General features: G+C 31.8%; 1 protein-coding gene across 2 annotated transcripts in view; it reads left to right on the top strand.

Moving 5' to 3' along the window:
• The window catches only part of LOC118205317 (uncharacterized), a 136,130-nt gene that overhangs the window by 83,597 nt on the left and 37,761 nt on the right, over positions 1-14,772 (top strand). For both annotated transcript variants that reach the window (XM_085822028.1, XM_085822029.1), the window contains exon 22: positions 2,909-2,968. In XM_085822028.1, coding sequence (XP_085678154.1) covers positions 2,909-2,968 — 60 coding nt within the window. The remainder of the gene's footprint in view (positions 1-2,908; positions 2,969-14,772) is intronic.

Consider the following 14,772-nt stretch of genomic DNA (forward strand, 5'->3'; position numbering starts at 1 on the left):
TCTTCAGTGGACCAAACACATGAAAATCGCAGGGCGACATGTCCGGACTGTAGGGTGGATAGTCCAACGTCTCCCACTTGAACTTGGCCAGTTCCATGTGTGTGACTCTGGAGACGTGTGGACGCGCGTTAACATGGAGCAGAACCACACCCTCCGTGAGCAGCCCCGGTCTTTTGTTCTTGATGGACCTGCGTAGGCGTCGGAGCATCTCACAGTACGCATCGGAGCTAATGGTTTTTCTGTGCTCGAGAAATTTCACAAGTAGCGGGCCTTCAACGTCGAAGAAGACGGTGACCAACACCTTGCCTGCTGACGGCACGGCTTTGAACGTTTTAGGGGGAGGTGACGACGTATGCTTCAACTGCATGCTGTCCCGCTTTGTCCCTGGCTAGTAGTGATGGCACCAGGTTTCATCACCTGTGACGAACCGCTCCATGAAAGCGGGGTCTTCCTGATACCGAAACAGATGTTGCAGTGCTAACCCCATACCCAGTTCCTTTTGCTGGTCGGTGAACTGCTTCGGAACCCAAGCGGCACACACCTTCCGATATCGCAACCTGTCGTGAACAATTGTCCACACGGTTCCATAGCTGACATTCACAATGTGACACGCCGATCACTTCTCACTAGGTCGTCAACTTTGTCGATGAGATCGCTCGTGATGACAGTGTTTGCCTGGCCTGGTCTCGGGTCATCACCCACACTCTCACGGCCTACACGAAAACGGGCACTCCATTTTCTGACAGACGTGTCAGAGACACATCTCTCCCTGTAAACTGTCACCATCCGGCGATGAACAGCTGCCGGTTTCTGACCTTCCGCTGTCAGAAATCGGATAACACCTCGCTGCTCCTCAGCCGTCGATTTTTGCAACGCGAACTCCATCCTGTCCTCATACGGACTGCCGAATCATTTGGACGCCGCTTTTGATAAGATCCTCTGTTCTCTCCTGCGCATGCGGGCGCCCGTGCATGCTCCGATCCCAATCAGAGAGTCCAATCGCATCCCGAGATGTCTCGCTACGCTCTCCCATGGCGGAATATGCAAATACTTAACTGTTACGTTTTTACGTCGTTTCGTACCTTTTCATTTGATCACCGATTGTAGATTGAAGGACTGAACTGGAAGGTACTTTTCTTCCACCACAAATTGCCTTATTGCTAGTTTTGTACTCGTATATACAGATGCAAAACAAATTACATTATTAAATTTTTGTATAATTCTAAACAAAATGTTTTCATACTATGTATTTACTATCTTTAGACTGTTTTGGTCCTTTCTGATTATACACACCTCCTGAAAAGTTGCCAACATATTCATGACTTTGTGAATCGGTGAAAAATGTTTGTTCGGTTATTTTTATGGTTCACAGGTACTGTTTTATTCGCAAATTATAATAAAAAGCCCTTTATAGCAAACAAAATCCTTTGAGCAAAAACACAAATCTCTATGGCAGATATTCACATTTTTACAATGATACTGATAAATCCAAGCGTATTCAAACATGTCTATGTTACTAGTTGGTACTACCAACAATGGCACTCCAAAATAATGAATTCTTGCATCCTTGGGTTGTCTGCATTATGAACATGCATGAGTTGTCTGTTATTGGGTGTATAATCGAAAATGTGCCAAAAACATGGTAATTCAACCAAATGTTCAAACCACAGAATCTGGACAGTCAAAAAGTATCCTTTTTTTAGTTAACTTATATATTAAGATATATATGAATCAAACAAATAATCTTCTAGAGAATGTTTAGTTGCATTTCATTTCTAAAGCTTGTCTTAAATTGGTGAAAGAATATTTCATTTTATTCTTATCTTGCTGAACACAGAAAAGCAAGCATTTGAAACTAATGTATTCATATTACAAAATCTGCAACAGTGTAACTTTTATAAATTAAAATAGTGTAACAAACTTATTTAGAAATAAAATTTCGAGATTTTTAGGTATTTGTGTACGATTACATCTAATTATAATTAGATCAAAATTTTTTCAAGCAGCCACTTAGTTTATTTGATTTGATTTGTCATCAAACCTTTAATTTGTGAAGATATACATACATAATAGCCGTTTTTAAAATTTAGGGAAGCTTTTCCCTCTAATAAACAAGGTAACCAATTATACTTTAACTACTCTTGGCAATATCATATGCTTCAATTACCATACGTCTCTCTCAATTACATATCCTGTTGTAATGAAGATATTACATGATTTTTGACAAGGTAATGAATAAGCATGTTATTGAAAATTTTTTAATTTGACAGCTACAGTAAGTGTACATAATACGCAGCAATAATGCAGTCATAAAAGTAATGGAAAAAGGATTTAAAGAAACATATTTGAAAAAATGAAAGATTTGTCTGGGAAAGTTTTTAAACATTACTTTCTAAAAAAGTTCTAGTTTAAAAATAATTACACCAATTAATTCTGATACTTTCGTACTGAAACATAGCCTAATTTTTAAACAAAGTATATGCTTAACAAGGCATGTTCTTTCCAAATTAAAAAAAATATTGAATTGTTTAGAATTATAATAATTACATCTATATCAGTTTTTTAAATTATAAATTTTTAACAGGTTGCAATACAATAAAAAATCCTAAAAAATTACAAAAAAAAAAAAAAAAAAACTACATTTCAACCATTTTATTAAATAAGTTTTTAGTAAGCAAATGAAGTATAATTAAAGTTTTAATTATTTTCACATTTTCTGTATGACTTGGTTTTATTTCCTAAGTTCAAGCCTCAAAAGAATATTGCTCATATTCTTTTTGTAAATGTATAGCATTTTTAAAAAGTTCCATATTCTATTTAATTTTTACTACCCCATTTTTTTCATTCTACAATGAATAAAAGATATATTATGTGGACTTCGTCTAATCACATTTATTTCATATTCCAGCTCATACATCCCATTGGGCAACTTAATGAAAAATTTGAAATAGATGGGGAAGATGCTATTGTAAGTACTTAATATTACATTTTTTAAAAGCATAAACAAATTTACATAACATTTAATTTAATGATTATGAAAAAGATATATGTTAAAAAATTCTTATTTATGCCTTTATAAAAATATGTTATACAAATCAACAATTTGTACTATATAATCTATGGATTAGAAATTATTTAGAATTTTATCCAGCAAGAAAATAAAAGATCAGAATTAATATGAGTATTTTATACTCAGACATATTTTAAGCATGTTCTTCAAATTTATCTGAGTATTATCATACATATTAAAGATCAAATGCAAGGTAAGAACTGCCCATAAGAAGAAAGTCAAACAAGACTTAAACAGACTTTTACATAATTAAACATCATCAACAGACAATATGTAGAGTTTTAATAATAATAAAGAAAGAAAAAGGAAAAAAAAAATTAAAAAGACAAAGAAATGAAAACAGCATGGATAATAAAAGTTTAAGAAGATTTTTTTGTGGATATGATAAGCATAACAAAAAAAAAAAAAAAAAAAAAAAAAAAAAAAAAATCATTTCTATGAAAGCATCATTTTAAAGAGGAAAATAAAATAGCATTTGCACTTTTAACAAGCTTGAACCACTGCAAAACACAGAAGTTATACATATGATTTACTAATTTACCTCGAGCTGAATAACTAAGGGTAACTGCTGCCTGTATTCTTGATCAACATACTGATTTTTCTGATGAGGGGCAAAACCTAAAACTGCCTCCCTCACCCATGTTGTGTGCCGTGTGCGTAAAGGGTTATAATAGTTTGAATGCACACGGGTTCGACAATAAGACAATAAAATTTATTTTATGAAAGAAACACTTCAGAGTTCTGTGTGTGTGAATATGGCAAAGCTTCGAGGGCTATCTGTTTAAGGGAAGGGATACCTTCGTGGAGGACTTTCTAAGGAAAACTGGCTCGTATACACGTTACACATGGGGAAAACCACGAAAACGCCCATGCAGCCAGCCCGTTCGCGGGATTCGAACCTCGGACCGAACTACCAGTGTTCAGCGATTTTACCGCTCGGCCGCTGGTGGGCCTTCAGAGTTCTGAAACTTTCCACAGAAATGCTCAAACAGGTACATACAATATCACACAGTATAATCAGTAGTTAACCTTAACTACTAAGAACGCAATGCAATGTAAAGTGCATTTAAAAGGCGAAGCTCTCAATACTCCGAAGTCATTCAGAACTAGCAACTCACAACAACAAAAACTGAGAAGTGATACTCCCCAAGTAGCACACGATGTTGCAAACTGGTCCGTCAAAGTGGTCGTGGTAACTTTTACGACGTCTTTACAACGTTGCGAAGACGCAAAATATTTGCCGTTGCATCTTGGCAATTTGCCGACGTTGCTGAAACGTCATAATATAACCGCTATGGACCTTATAAGAGATAGAATAACCGAGTGGGTGGGGCGCGCGTAACCGACATGTCCGCAAGAAAGAGTAGGGACGATCTGGTTTACTTTAACACTGAAACCTATGGCGTTTGTATCAGATAACTGTTTTTAATTATTAAATGTGATACATTGTATAGTAATGAGATTATGAGAGTCACAGTTTTTTTTTTTCAAATAGGATTTAATACATCTCACTAAAAAGGACATTTTACTGCATTTCGCGCATTTTGTTCACGAGTAATTCTTGTACAAACATCTTTACTTTGATAAAACGGTAAAAACGCTAAGCACAAAATTTTTGAACTTAATTTTACATAAAAATAAGTAAAATTAAATAATATTGATAGTACTTGATGCTTTGAAAAAATAAGGTGAAATTAAACAAGATCTGATATTTTTTTTTTAAATTTAATGAACATTTTCAGGCAGTGATTTTCCAAACTATAACATTACAAGACAATTATTTATTTGATTATATGACCATTAAATTCTTAACATTAAAGTGGATTATTTATTTTAGCAATTTATTCGGAGCATAAAATTTTCTGAGTGTAATGAAGGGGGAAAAAAGATAAAATAAAATCTAGAAGCACTCAGATTTTATATTACGCCCAAAAGGAACCTTTTTTTAACGTTTTGTATGTTACCTATATTTATTCAATATCATGTTCTTCGCCCGTAAGCCACATTTGAAACATCGCGCGTAACATTTGAAATCAGAATTCTTTAGAATTTCCGCACTGGAGATAAAAATGTTATTTTCCGTACAGTGTTGCCATTGTTCGCTTTAGAATCGTTGAATTGTTAATAAAAAAACCGTTAAAGTTTTACAAAATATGAAATCGATAATAAAACAAATCCAGATGCCCATGTTCGGGTGGAGGATTAATTTATTCAAAATTTGATAGCTCTAGATACCGTCGCTTTCGTCACAGTGCGAGAACCATACATGTATTCATGCAGATACTTCATTATTTAATTTCTTTAAATATAATACAGGGCGATAATATTTGGTAACAACTTTGGTAACAACAATTTGCAAGGAGACACGAACATTTATAGTGAAACAGCGCAAAATGCCGATTCGAGCTAATAAATTAAATTACCGAAAAAAAAAAAAAAAAAAAAAAAAAAAAAATTTTTTTATAAGGTCCATGATGACCGCTTTTAGAGGCGGTCGTTTCAGCATTTTTTAAGATTTACTTTGCAATGTTTCATTACTTTATTTCATCTAAATATATTAATCTAAGGTAAATTCATCTAATGAAATGTAAATTTAATATAAATACTGTTGATTTATTAAATTTGATTAGTACTAAAAATAAGTGCTAAATATAATTGTTTAAAATTTTGTTAAAATAATTAATACTTAAAATATTATAGCAATTTTTGTACAGTATGCAGAAGAGTTTAATGATTTTAAACAGTGTATGAAATGTATGATCGAAAAACTAGTGTTAAGGAAAACACTAAATATTTTTTATTGATTGCAAATTGCCGTTTTATTACTTTTCGTTTGGTATCTATTCTCCAAACACTGTATAATTCGCGTTTTTTTTTTTTTAAATATTGCTGTTATGTATGTTTATTAGATTATCTCAATAAATGAACGTTGGAAATCAGGTTTTATTTTTTATTAAATTAAGTATATTCTACTTTCTTCGCTTACTTTTTATGTGCTTGTGATAACAAAGAAATTCATAATAAGTAGAAACAAAAAGTTTCACTGTGTGCTCTTTAACGAAGAGCTTACTTTAACGTACTTAGATTACTATCGTATACTATATTATTTAAATTATTTCTGTACAGTATCAAAAGGAAAGTTATTGATTATAAAAAGTGCCTGAAATGATCATTGTAATCTAGCACTATTCTAAAATGTAGAAACTAAAAATAGGTAAATACATTTACATATGATCGAAAGAAATGGTGTTAAAACATCAGCATTACTATTCAATACTGCAATCCATAATTATTGAACTTTTAACTGCTTACTATTTAAAAAACAAATTTTTTTATTAATTGGAAATTTTAGTTCTGTTACCTTCCTTCTGCTATTTATACTTTCAAACACTACTAATTCCTGTTTTTTCTTAAATAGTGCTGTCTTGTTTGTTAATTCACTTTAGATATGAATATGGGAAGTTATAAGATTTAGGTATATTTTTTTATGAAATATTTTTATCACTTTATTAACTACTTTATACTGTCTTTCATTTGCATATTTTGGAGATATAGAAGTTAATGGTTATATTTTTTACTGTGAAACGCGAATAAATTTATACTTGAGCTCTGGTAAAATACTGATTATGTTACCTTAAGAACCATTTCCTAATTTATCATGACAGGGGCAATTTTCAAAGTTTCTGAGATTTAACAGAAATAAATGTGACAATGCTGTTATCAGAAATGCCTTTCTTTTTTTTTTTTTTTTTTTTTTTTTTTTTTTTACCCACATATATATTTTTACTTTTATTTATGTCTAATTGAGTTTAATTTACTTAAAACCTACCATTAATGTTATATATTTATAATAACCACTTTCATAATTACTCTCACTTAAAAAAATGATGAAATCGTAACTTAGAATTTAAGTTATTTAAAAAATATAGTTTAAAGTACTGAAAATAATTAAGGTTATTATTTATGCATATTTAGTCTAAAGAGAAAAAAAAATGTATTATCTTCTGGTTTTCAGGAAATGATAAAATATTTAAACTTTAGATAAATACAAGGAATACAAAATTTTAAAAAAGAAAAAAATATATTACTTATTAAGATATTTTTTCTGCATAAATCAATATGTAACGCAAGAACATAATAACGACATTTTCACAACTATTTCAAAAAGGTGGAATTTTGCGAACATTTAGGACGTCGTGATACGATGTTTTCACAACCAAAATATCACCTGCGAAAAACGTAATAACGGCGCCTATGCGACAAAAACCTCATCTGCAAAGACGTAATAAGGACGTCTTTGCAACGGTTGAAAGACAGTGGAATTTCACGGACATCTGAGCGTCTTAAAGATGACATATAGCAACGTTTTTGCAACGACATCCGTGACGAGTTTGCAACGTCGTTACGACGTTGCTGTGCTACTTGGGTCTCTTCGGTCTTATATAGTTTTTACCCGGCCACTGAGATATTTCTAGTACTTTCTGCTTCTCGAAGTTACTGCAAGGGATATGAGGTCCAGATATGGTTAGAGCTAATATAATGATTAATTACGGCTATCCAATTACAATACTTAGTATGGTGATACAAGGACTGGAACAAAATGTCACCAAACAGTCACTAAATTAAGCGACTTCTGTCGATTTCTTGCCAAATTTGGTTACAAAAATTAGTTGCCAGCTTGGCGATATTTCGCCAAATTAGCAAGACAGCCATTTACTCAATGTTAAATCAACTTTGCCCTGTATTCTTAACTTTCTGGCAGAGAATCCTCTCTCTAAATTTTCATGTTACATTATGCAGAAAAATACAATTTAACATATAACTGCACTAAAATCATCTATTTATGTGCAAAATTCGCAACACTACTACCCTCCGAAAGACTGCACGTTCGGGATAGTACAATCCCTGGACAGGATGCCACAACTAAGACAAATGAATTCACTACTTAAACAATTATTTCAAGTAAATAACATAAAACAATCAAATACTAAATCAACAAATAAATGCATAAATTTACAAATTTATATACAAATACAATCATGGTCTTATACTGTTTACATTATATACACTACGTACCAGTGGCGTAACTAGAACTCTTAGACCCCTATGATAACATTTTCCTGGGCCCCTCCCCCCAATAAATTTAACGTGCTTAAAAATTAAAATTAAAAAAAAAGTGAAAAGTTTAAAAAAAAATCAAGGATTCTCCGAGCCAGTGTTTTCATGATGAGTTTTATCACATCTGGATTATTTGTTAAAAAATAAAAGCACATCCTTAGGGAACCAGTTAGCATTAAGAAAAGTAAGAGAGCCTAGATTTGCGGAGATTTATAAAATCCAAGAGGTTTTACATACAAATATGTTTTGAATTTCTATATAAAATCTGCACCAATCTAAGTTTTTTTCGTTTAATTTAGCAAACTTAAATAACTGGTTATATTATAAACTGACAGACAAGATAATACATAAATGTACAGAAAAGATATTACACTAATATATAGTACTCTGTGATTTACTCAGCTTACGAACAAGACTTATGCAATAATATACAAATAATAAATAAGAACTTTTATAATGTAAATGATACAAGTGTTAAATATAAAACATATTTACCATAACTTCATAAAAAAAAAACTATTTGAATATACAATTTTTGGAGAAAATATATACGTAAAGTTTTTTCCCCTGTCTTTTTGGTACACTAGACTACTTGAACACATGACTTTTATAAAAAATATGAATGCTAAAGCTTTTTTTTCTGTTTTCCTTTTATTTTCCTCAGTCCGTACTGTTCTTCTCTAACGTTTTTTCCCCTCAATAATTGTAATTATAACACTGGAGGCCAAAATGCATTATAAAGACAAAAATCTTTCTTTATTAAAATTGCCCACCAGAGGCCGAGCGGTAAAGACGCTGAACACTGGTAGTTCGGTCCGAGGTTCGAATCCCGCGAACGGGCTGGCTGCATGGGCGTTTTCGTGGTTTTTTCCATGTGTAACGTGTATACGAGCCAGTTTCCCTTAGAAAGTCCTCCACGAAGGCATCCCTCCCTTTAGGCAGATAGCTCTCGTGTGCTTTGCCATAATTAAATAATCCAATCCAATCCAATAATTATTAAATTTTGCGCTTCCTTAGAGAAAGACTAGATTAGAGAAACGTCTTTAGAAAGAGCAAGTTCAGTTTACTGTTCTGAGTCATCAGCTAATTACAAGTATACTGAAGATAGCATTTCACACTTCAATGCAGCTGTTTAGCAAAGAAAGGGACGCCGCCTCCACAATAAATTTCCAGTGTCTTCCCAAGTTGAGTCACAGTAAAACTTTCATCTAAGATTTTACTGTAAAGATGTGCACTTTCCTTTTTAAAACGCTGAAACATCTGTTTTTTTTTTTTTTTTTTTTTTTTTTTTTTTTTTTTTTTTTTCTTCAATCAAATTCTACTATTTGTCATATTCCAATGACACATAATACATGACCTGCAATATCTTTTAGCATTTCCTCTGTACTATGAATGTATTTCAGTTAATGTACAATTATTAAATATTCAACAGTAAAAATTCGAATAATTTTAGGAAATTCTTCCACGAGTTTAGGATGAAATAATAAACGGGTAGAAACAAATTTTATTGAACCTGTATCCAAAGAGCTTTGAAGATGACTGTGTAATACGAAATGGAAATTTTAAAATTAAACACAAAATACTTATGGTATGACGATTTATCTAAATTTAAATACCCACTGTAGCAAAATATGACGATTCCCCTTCCAAGTTTCAAGTTCTGAGAAATGTTTAATAATTTGTAGTTAAACTTATTGACACTAACGGATATTTGAAGATCAGTACTTACACTCTGTCGCATAGATTCTAAAATTAGTATACATAAATACTTGTTTAGGAAACAAGTTTCTTCATTATTAGTAAAAATAAAGTTGTATGAAACAAGTTTTGCGCACTTCTTAGAGAAATGCGCAAAACATCATTTAATGAAAATAGGTTTTTTTTTACCCTTTTTTTACCTCAAAAAGAAAAAATCACGATATACGAGTATTTTAGGAGCATTAATATTTTTGATTATTGTTATCTTTTTTATTTACGTCTTAAACAACTATTTCTGTTTCAGAAATTAATGACCTTAGATTTCCAGTTTTTACATTGCTTATAAATTAAGCCACATGATTTTTATCTTAAACATTAATTTAATAATGACAAAAATCTGAAAAATAGATATAATGTACGGGAACATATATTAGCGGAACCTATTTATCTATTAGGAAAGCTACGTAGTGGCCAAAATGAAAGAGAATAATGCTAAAAGAGATTTTATGAGTGAAAATCGCATCAGTTACTACTAAAATGTTTTAACTAAATTTTTTAATTGTGAAAATTATTGAAATATTGCAATAAAGGGGGAGAATTCTTTTCTGAAATATTTTATTAGTCTGTGAAGTGAAAGCTGTAATGTAAATCATGTTTTTTCAGATGTTGAAATGCGATTTAAAGCTATTAGGTCAACTCTGCCATTGATATGCTTAATATTTTCAGTAATTAATTTATCGAAATTTATGAAGTAGTATCTATATATTTTTAGTTGTATGATGTTATTTTTATTATAATTATTACATAATTATTGATGATTTCACGCACTGAATGCTGAGGAAAGTAAAAGTAGAATAAAAAATTAAATAAATTAAAAGCAAAAGAGTAAATTTTAAAGTTTCATTTCAAATAACAATTAGAAAGTATTCCACGAAGGCGTTCTTCCTCTTAGGCAAATATTCCTCGAGTGCTTTATAGTAATTCAATTCAGTTCCGTTTAAATAACATACAAATTATTGCGCATTACTGAATTCTACGATTAAATGTTTTCCGTTGTTAAAATGAATTGTAATTTATTGTATTTTTTCAAACGAAGGGAAATTAAAATATTTCTTTCAAAACAAATTTAATATCTTCAGAATTATCTTTTACAGATTAGTGTGAATTTTTGGTAGATGGGTAATTTACAAGCTAAGAAACACCATAGCTATTCTCTTTCCTAAAGAAAATCATATAAATCCTCCAGCATTAAAATATAGTAAATAAGATATATTTTAGGAGTTCTATGCCTTCAGATTCTTGTTTAGGAATTTTAAAGAATTCTTAACCTACACTTTATCTGCAATGTGAGAATATTTCGAACATTTTGATATGAAAAACGATTTACTCAATATTTCAAGTAAAAATATTCATCCATTCCATTTCCTCTCCCCAGAAGTGAAGAAGTCATGAATTTCGATAAATTTTAATGAAAAAATAAATAAATAAATAAATAACTGGAATATTTGCTGCTTAATGTTTAAGCAACCAGAATGAAACTTTGTGTTCTTAGCCTGTCGCATAAAACTTGCTCCTTTTCTCTCTGACCTTGAATTCATTCAAAGATCTCTAAGAAATGGGAAATCTCTCTTTTCTAAATGTGGTGTCATAAATTCTTTGCGTTTCCTGGATGAGGACACCATTTTGACATGTGGGTGGGGTAAAGTCCTTTCATGCCACGACTGCTCAACTTATGTCAATGATTTTGTGAGAAAAGCATAAACTCTGGAGTTAGCAATTGATACTTACGAATGATTTCCCCCTCCAGATTATTAGTCTAAAAAAGAGAAAAAAAAAATCGATCTCCTTTTAACTTTGCCATTTTGGAATGTTCCATACTTCTAAATCCAAAAACTTTCCGTCCCTATACCTTGCCTCCTGGTGCGACTGCATTGTCGTTTTTTACATTGTGAGAACCATACATTCAAACATTCTAGGTGACGACGTTTCTTCACAGTGCGAGAAACATACATATGTTTATGCTGATTCTTCCTTATTTAATTTCTTTAAAAATAACATAGGGTGAATTATTTGGTGGCAACAATTTGAAAAGTGATACGCCGTTTATAGTGAACCAACGCAATACATGTTATATTAAATTGTAAAAATCATTCACATTAATAAATTCAATTTAAAGCTTAATATTAGTCCTAATTTTTGGATTTGGGTTTAATGGAAGTGCTAGTAACAGATTCAATATATGAACAAAATTAAACGCTTCGGAGAATGACATATTATGAAAATTTCGAACTGCAAATAATATACCACGTTTCCTCTTAACTTGCAAAGGTCATTCGAAATTAAGTACCAGAATCCTGCTTAGTTACTTCTCTATTTATACTTAGAAAATATGTCTATTAATTATTCGATCATAAAAACGAATTATATAGAAATAAATTAATGTACAAAATAATTACATTATAATAAATAGTTATAATTAATTTCCATTTCCACTCCCTTTTGAGTTGAGTTGGGATTGCAAAGGGAGAAACCTTTCCATCTGGGGGTCGCCTTTAATAATTTTCATGTAAGAGACTAAGAAATACAAAGACACTTTTCCTATTTTCTGCTGACTCCTATGCCTGAACTGGGGTAGGTCACAAAGTTACTATTTCATAGTCGAATAATTGAATATTAACTTTTGCAAACACTGAATTTAACTATTTCATGTGCTTCCAAGGGCCCCTTTTCTGCGTCATATACGGAACTGCGTCACTGCACCATATACAAAGAGGGCCCTTAAAAGAAGACGAATTCTATTATGTATATATATACTTAAAGATTCTAAAGTTAAAAGTGAATTGACGTTAAAGCAAGGTTATTCCTCAGCTATATTAATATTAGTAATCGTGTAAAAGAGGTTTAACACAAAATCTAAACATATCAAAATTAAAATAAGAATTCATAGTAGTACAAACTCTAAAAATAAAAATGAAAAGCGAAAGGGGAAAAATACAAGATAAAAAATAAAATATGTATATGCTTCTATATGTATGTAATAGAATTCGTCTTTTAAGTTTAAACATGTAAATGTAGTTCAGCAGGACATTTAAGGGTCCCCTAAAACTTCGGGCCCCTATGCGACGGCATTTCTTGCATACCCTTATTTACGCCACTGCTACGTACTATAGCCATAGAAAGGGGCTAACCTATCATAGTGAACAACTTTAAGCTTAGAATTCAGTAACTTATGGATCTGATCAACGAGGTCACTAAGCCTGTTAAGGACTGTGCAAGAATCATCTCAAGGGGACTGTAGTTTAGGAGTGAGTCCTTTCCGTTGAATCGTATTCCACAACCACACCTAGTCACCTACATTGAACCCATCTCCAGCAGTTTTCGTGTCGTATTGGATCTTCATCTTCTTTCTCCCTAGATCAGAATATATATACTCTGAACATGGAAATCCAATGCTATATCATTCCCTCTGCTACCACGACAGCCTCTTGATCAGGAATAGAATATGCTTCAGGCCACTTGGCGAAGAAATTGTTGGTTGTGCATTAGCACTGAAGGCGTAATGAGTACGTTTCCTCAAGCACAGAATTAAAGAATCATAAGTCAAAAGATTAACTACGAAATCTTTATTTTAATAAAATAGGATAATTCTGCTTAACTTAAGCATAACAATAAAGTAATAATCTTCACAGACATTAAAATTGAAGTATTGAAAAGAATAACTTACAGAGAATCATCATCAGTCCTAAATCACCAGGCTTACCTATATGAGGCAATAAGAAAAATAAACAGGAATATACTTTGCCATAGTACCTGAAAGAGAAGAAAGTACTATTGGATTAGACCTTTGGCCAGGTACAAGTAGCTAGGGTGAAAATCAAATATACTGCATTGCACACGAGCTTTACTTTCTCTCGCCAATATATACCTTGCCAATATATACCAATATATACGTTTGTTTCGTATGCCTTTCGAGTTTCATTATGCAAAATACCTAAATTTATGCTAACATTGCCCCTGTTTTGCTAATGAAACTCATACCAATTGTAATTCATTCCTGCAAAACTGAAATTTAGCTTAAGGAATTTGTTTAGTCATAATATCAGCAACCATTTGCTCTGTTGAAAGATAAGCAAGTTTTACTATTCCTTTGTTATTCAAGTCGCGTATATGATGAACTTTTGTATCAATATGTTTTGTGCGTGAACTGAATTTTTCTACAAGTCTACGTTTTTGTCTACAAGTCTTATAGTAGACTGATTATCTTCAAATACCTTTATCGGTAGAGTTTGGGGTAGATTGAAATCTTCTGTTAATTTTAATAGCCATAATAGTTCTTGCGTAGCTTGCGATAGTGCAACATATTCAGCTTCCGCTGAGGATAAAGAAGCACAAGTTTGTTTTCTTGAAAAACATGAAATACAGTTCCTTCCTAATAAAATAACACTTCCTGATGTAGATTTTCTATCTTCAATATCTTGTCCCCAATCAGCATCTGAATAAACTGTAATAGTAGGTTCTTCACTCGACGAAATTTGTAAGGATAGGTTCTTTGTCGTGTTTAAGTATCTAATGATTCTTTTGACAGCATTCCAGACCTTTTGACGTGGATTATTACACCTTCTGCTGAGTATGTGAGTTGAAGCTGTGATATCTGGTCTTGTGATAGACGATATATACAAAAGACTTCCAATAGCTTGGCGAAATTTATCATTTGAAGTTAGGAGATTTTCTTCCTTGTTTAGGTTATAATAGTTCGTTTCCATTGGTGTGCTAGCGTGTTTCGCTTCTTCAAGTTGAAATTGCTTGACAATTTATTTTATTTTTATGTGATAAGAGATAACTTCCATCTTCCTTGCGATTTATTTCCATGCCTAAGAAATATTTAG

Source organism: Stegodyphus dumicola, chromosome 8 (genome assembly GCF_044657685.1).
Source record: "Stegodyphus dumicola isolate Sdum_Otavi_A_Nest chromosome 8, ASM4465768v1".
In the NCBI taxonomy this organism is placed as follows: domain Eukaryota; kingdom Metazoa; phylum Arthropoda; class Arachnida; order Araneae; family Eresidae; genus Stegodyphus; species Stegodyphus dumicola.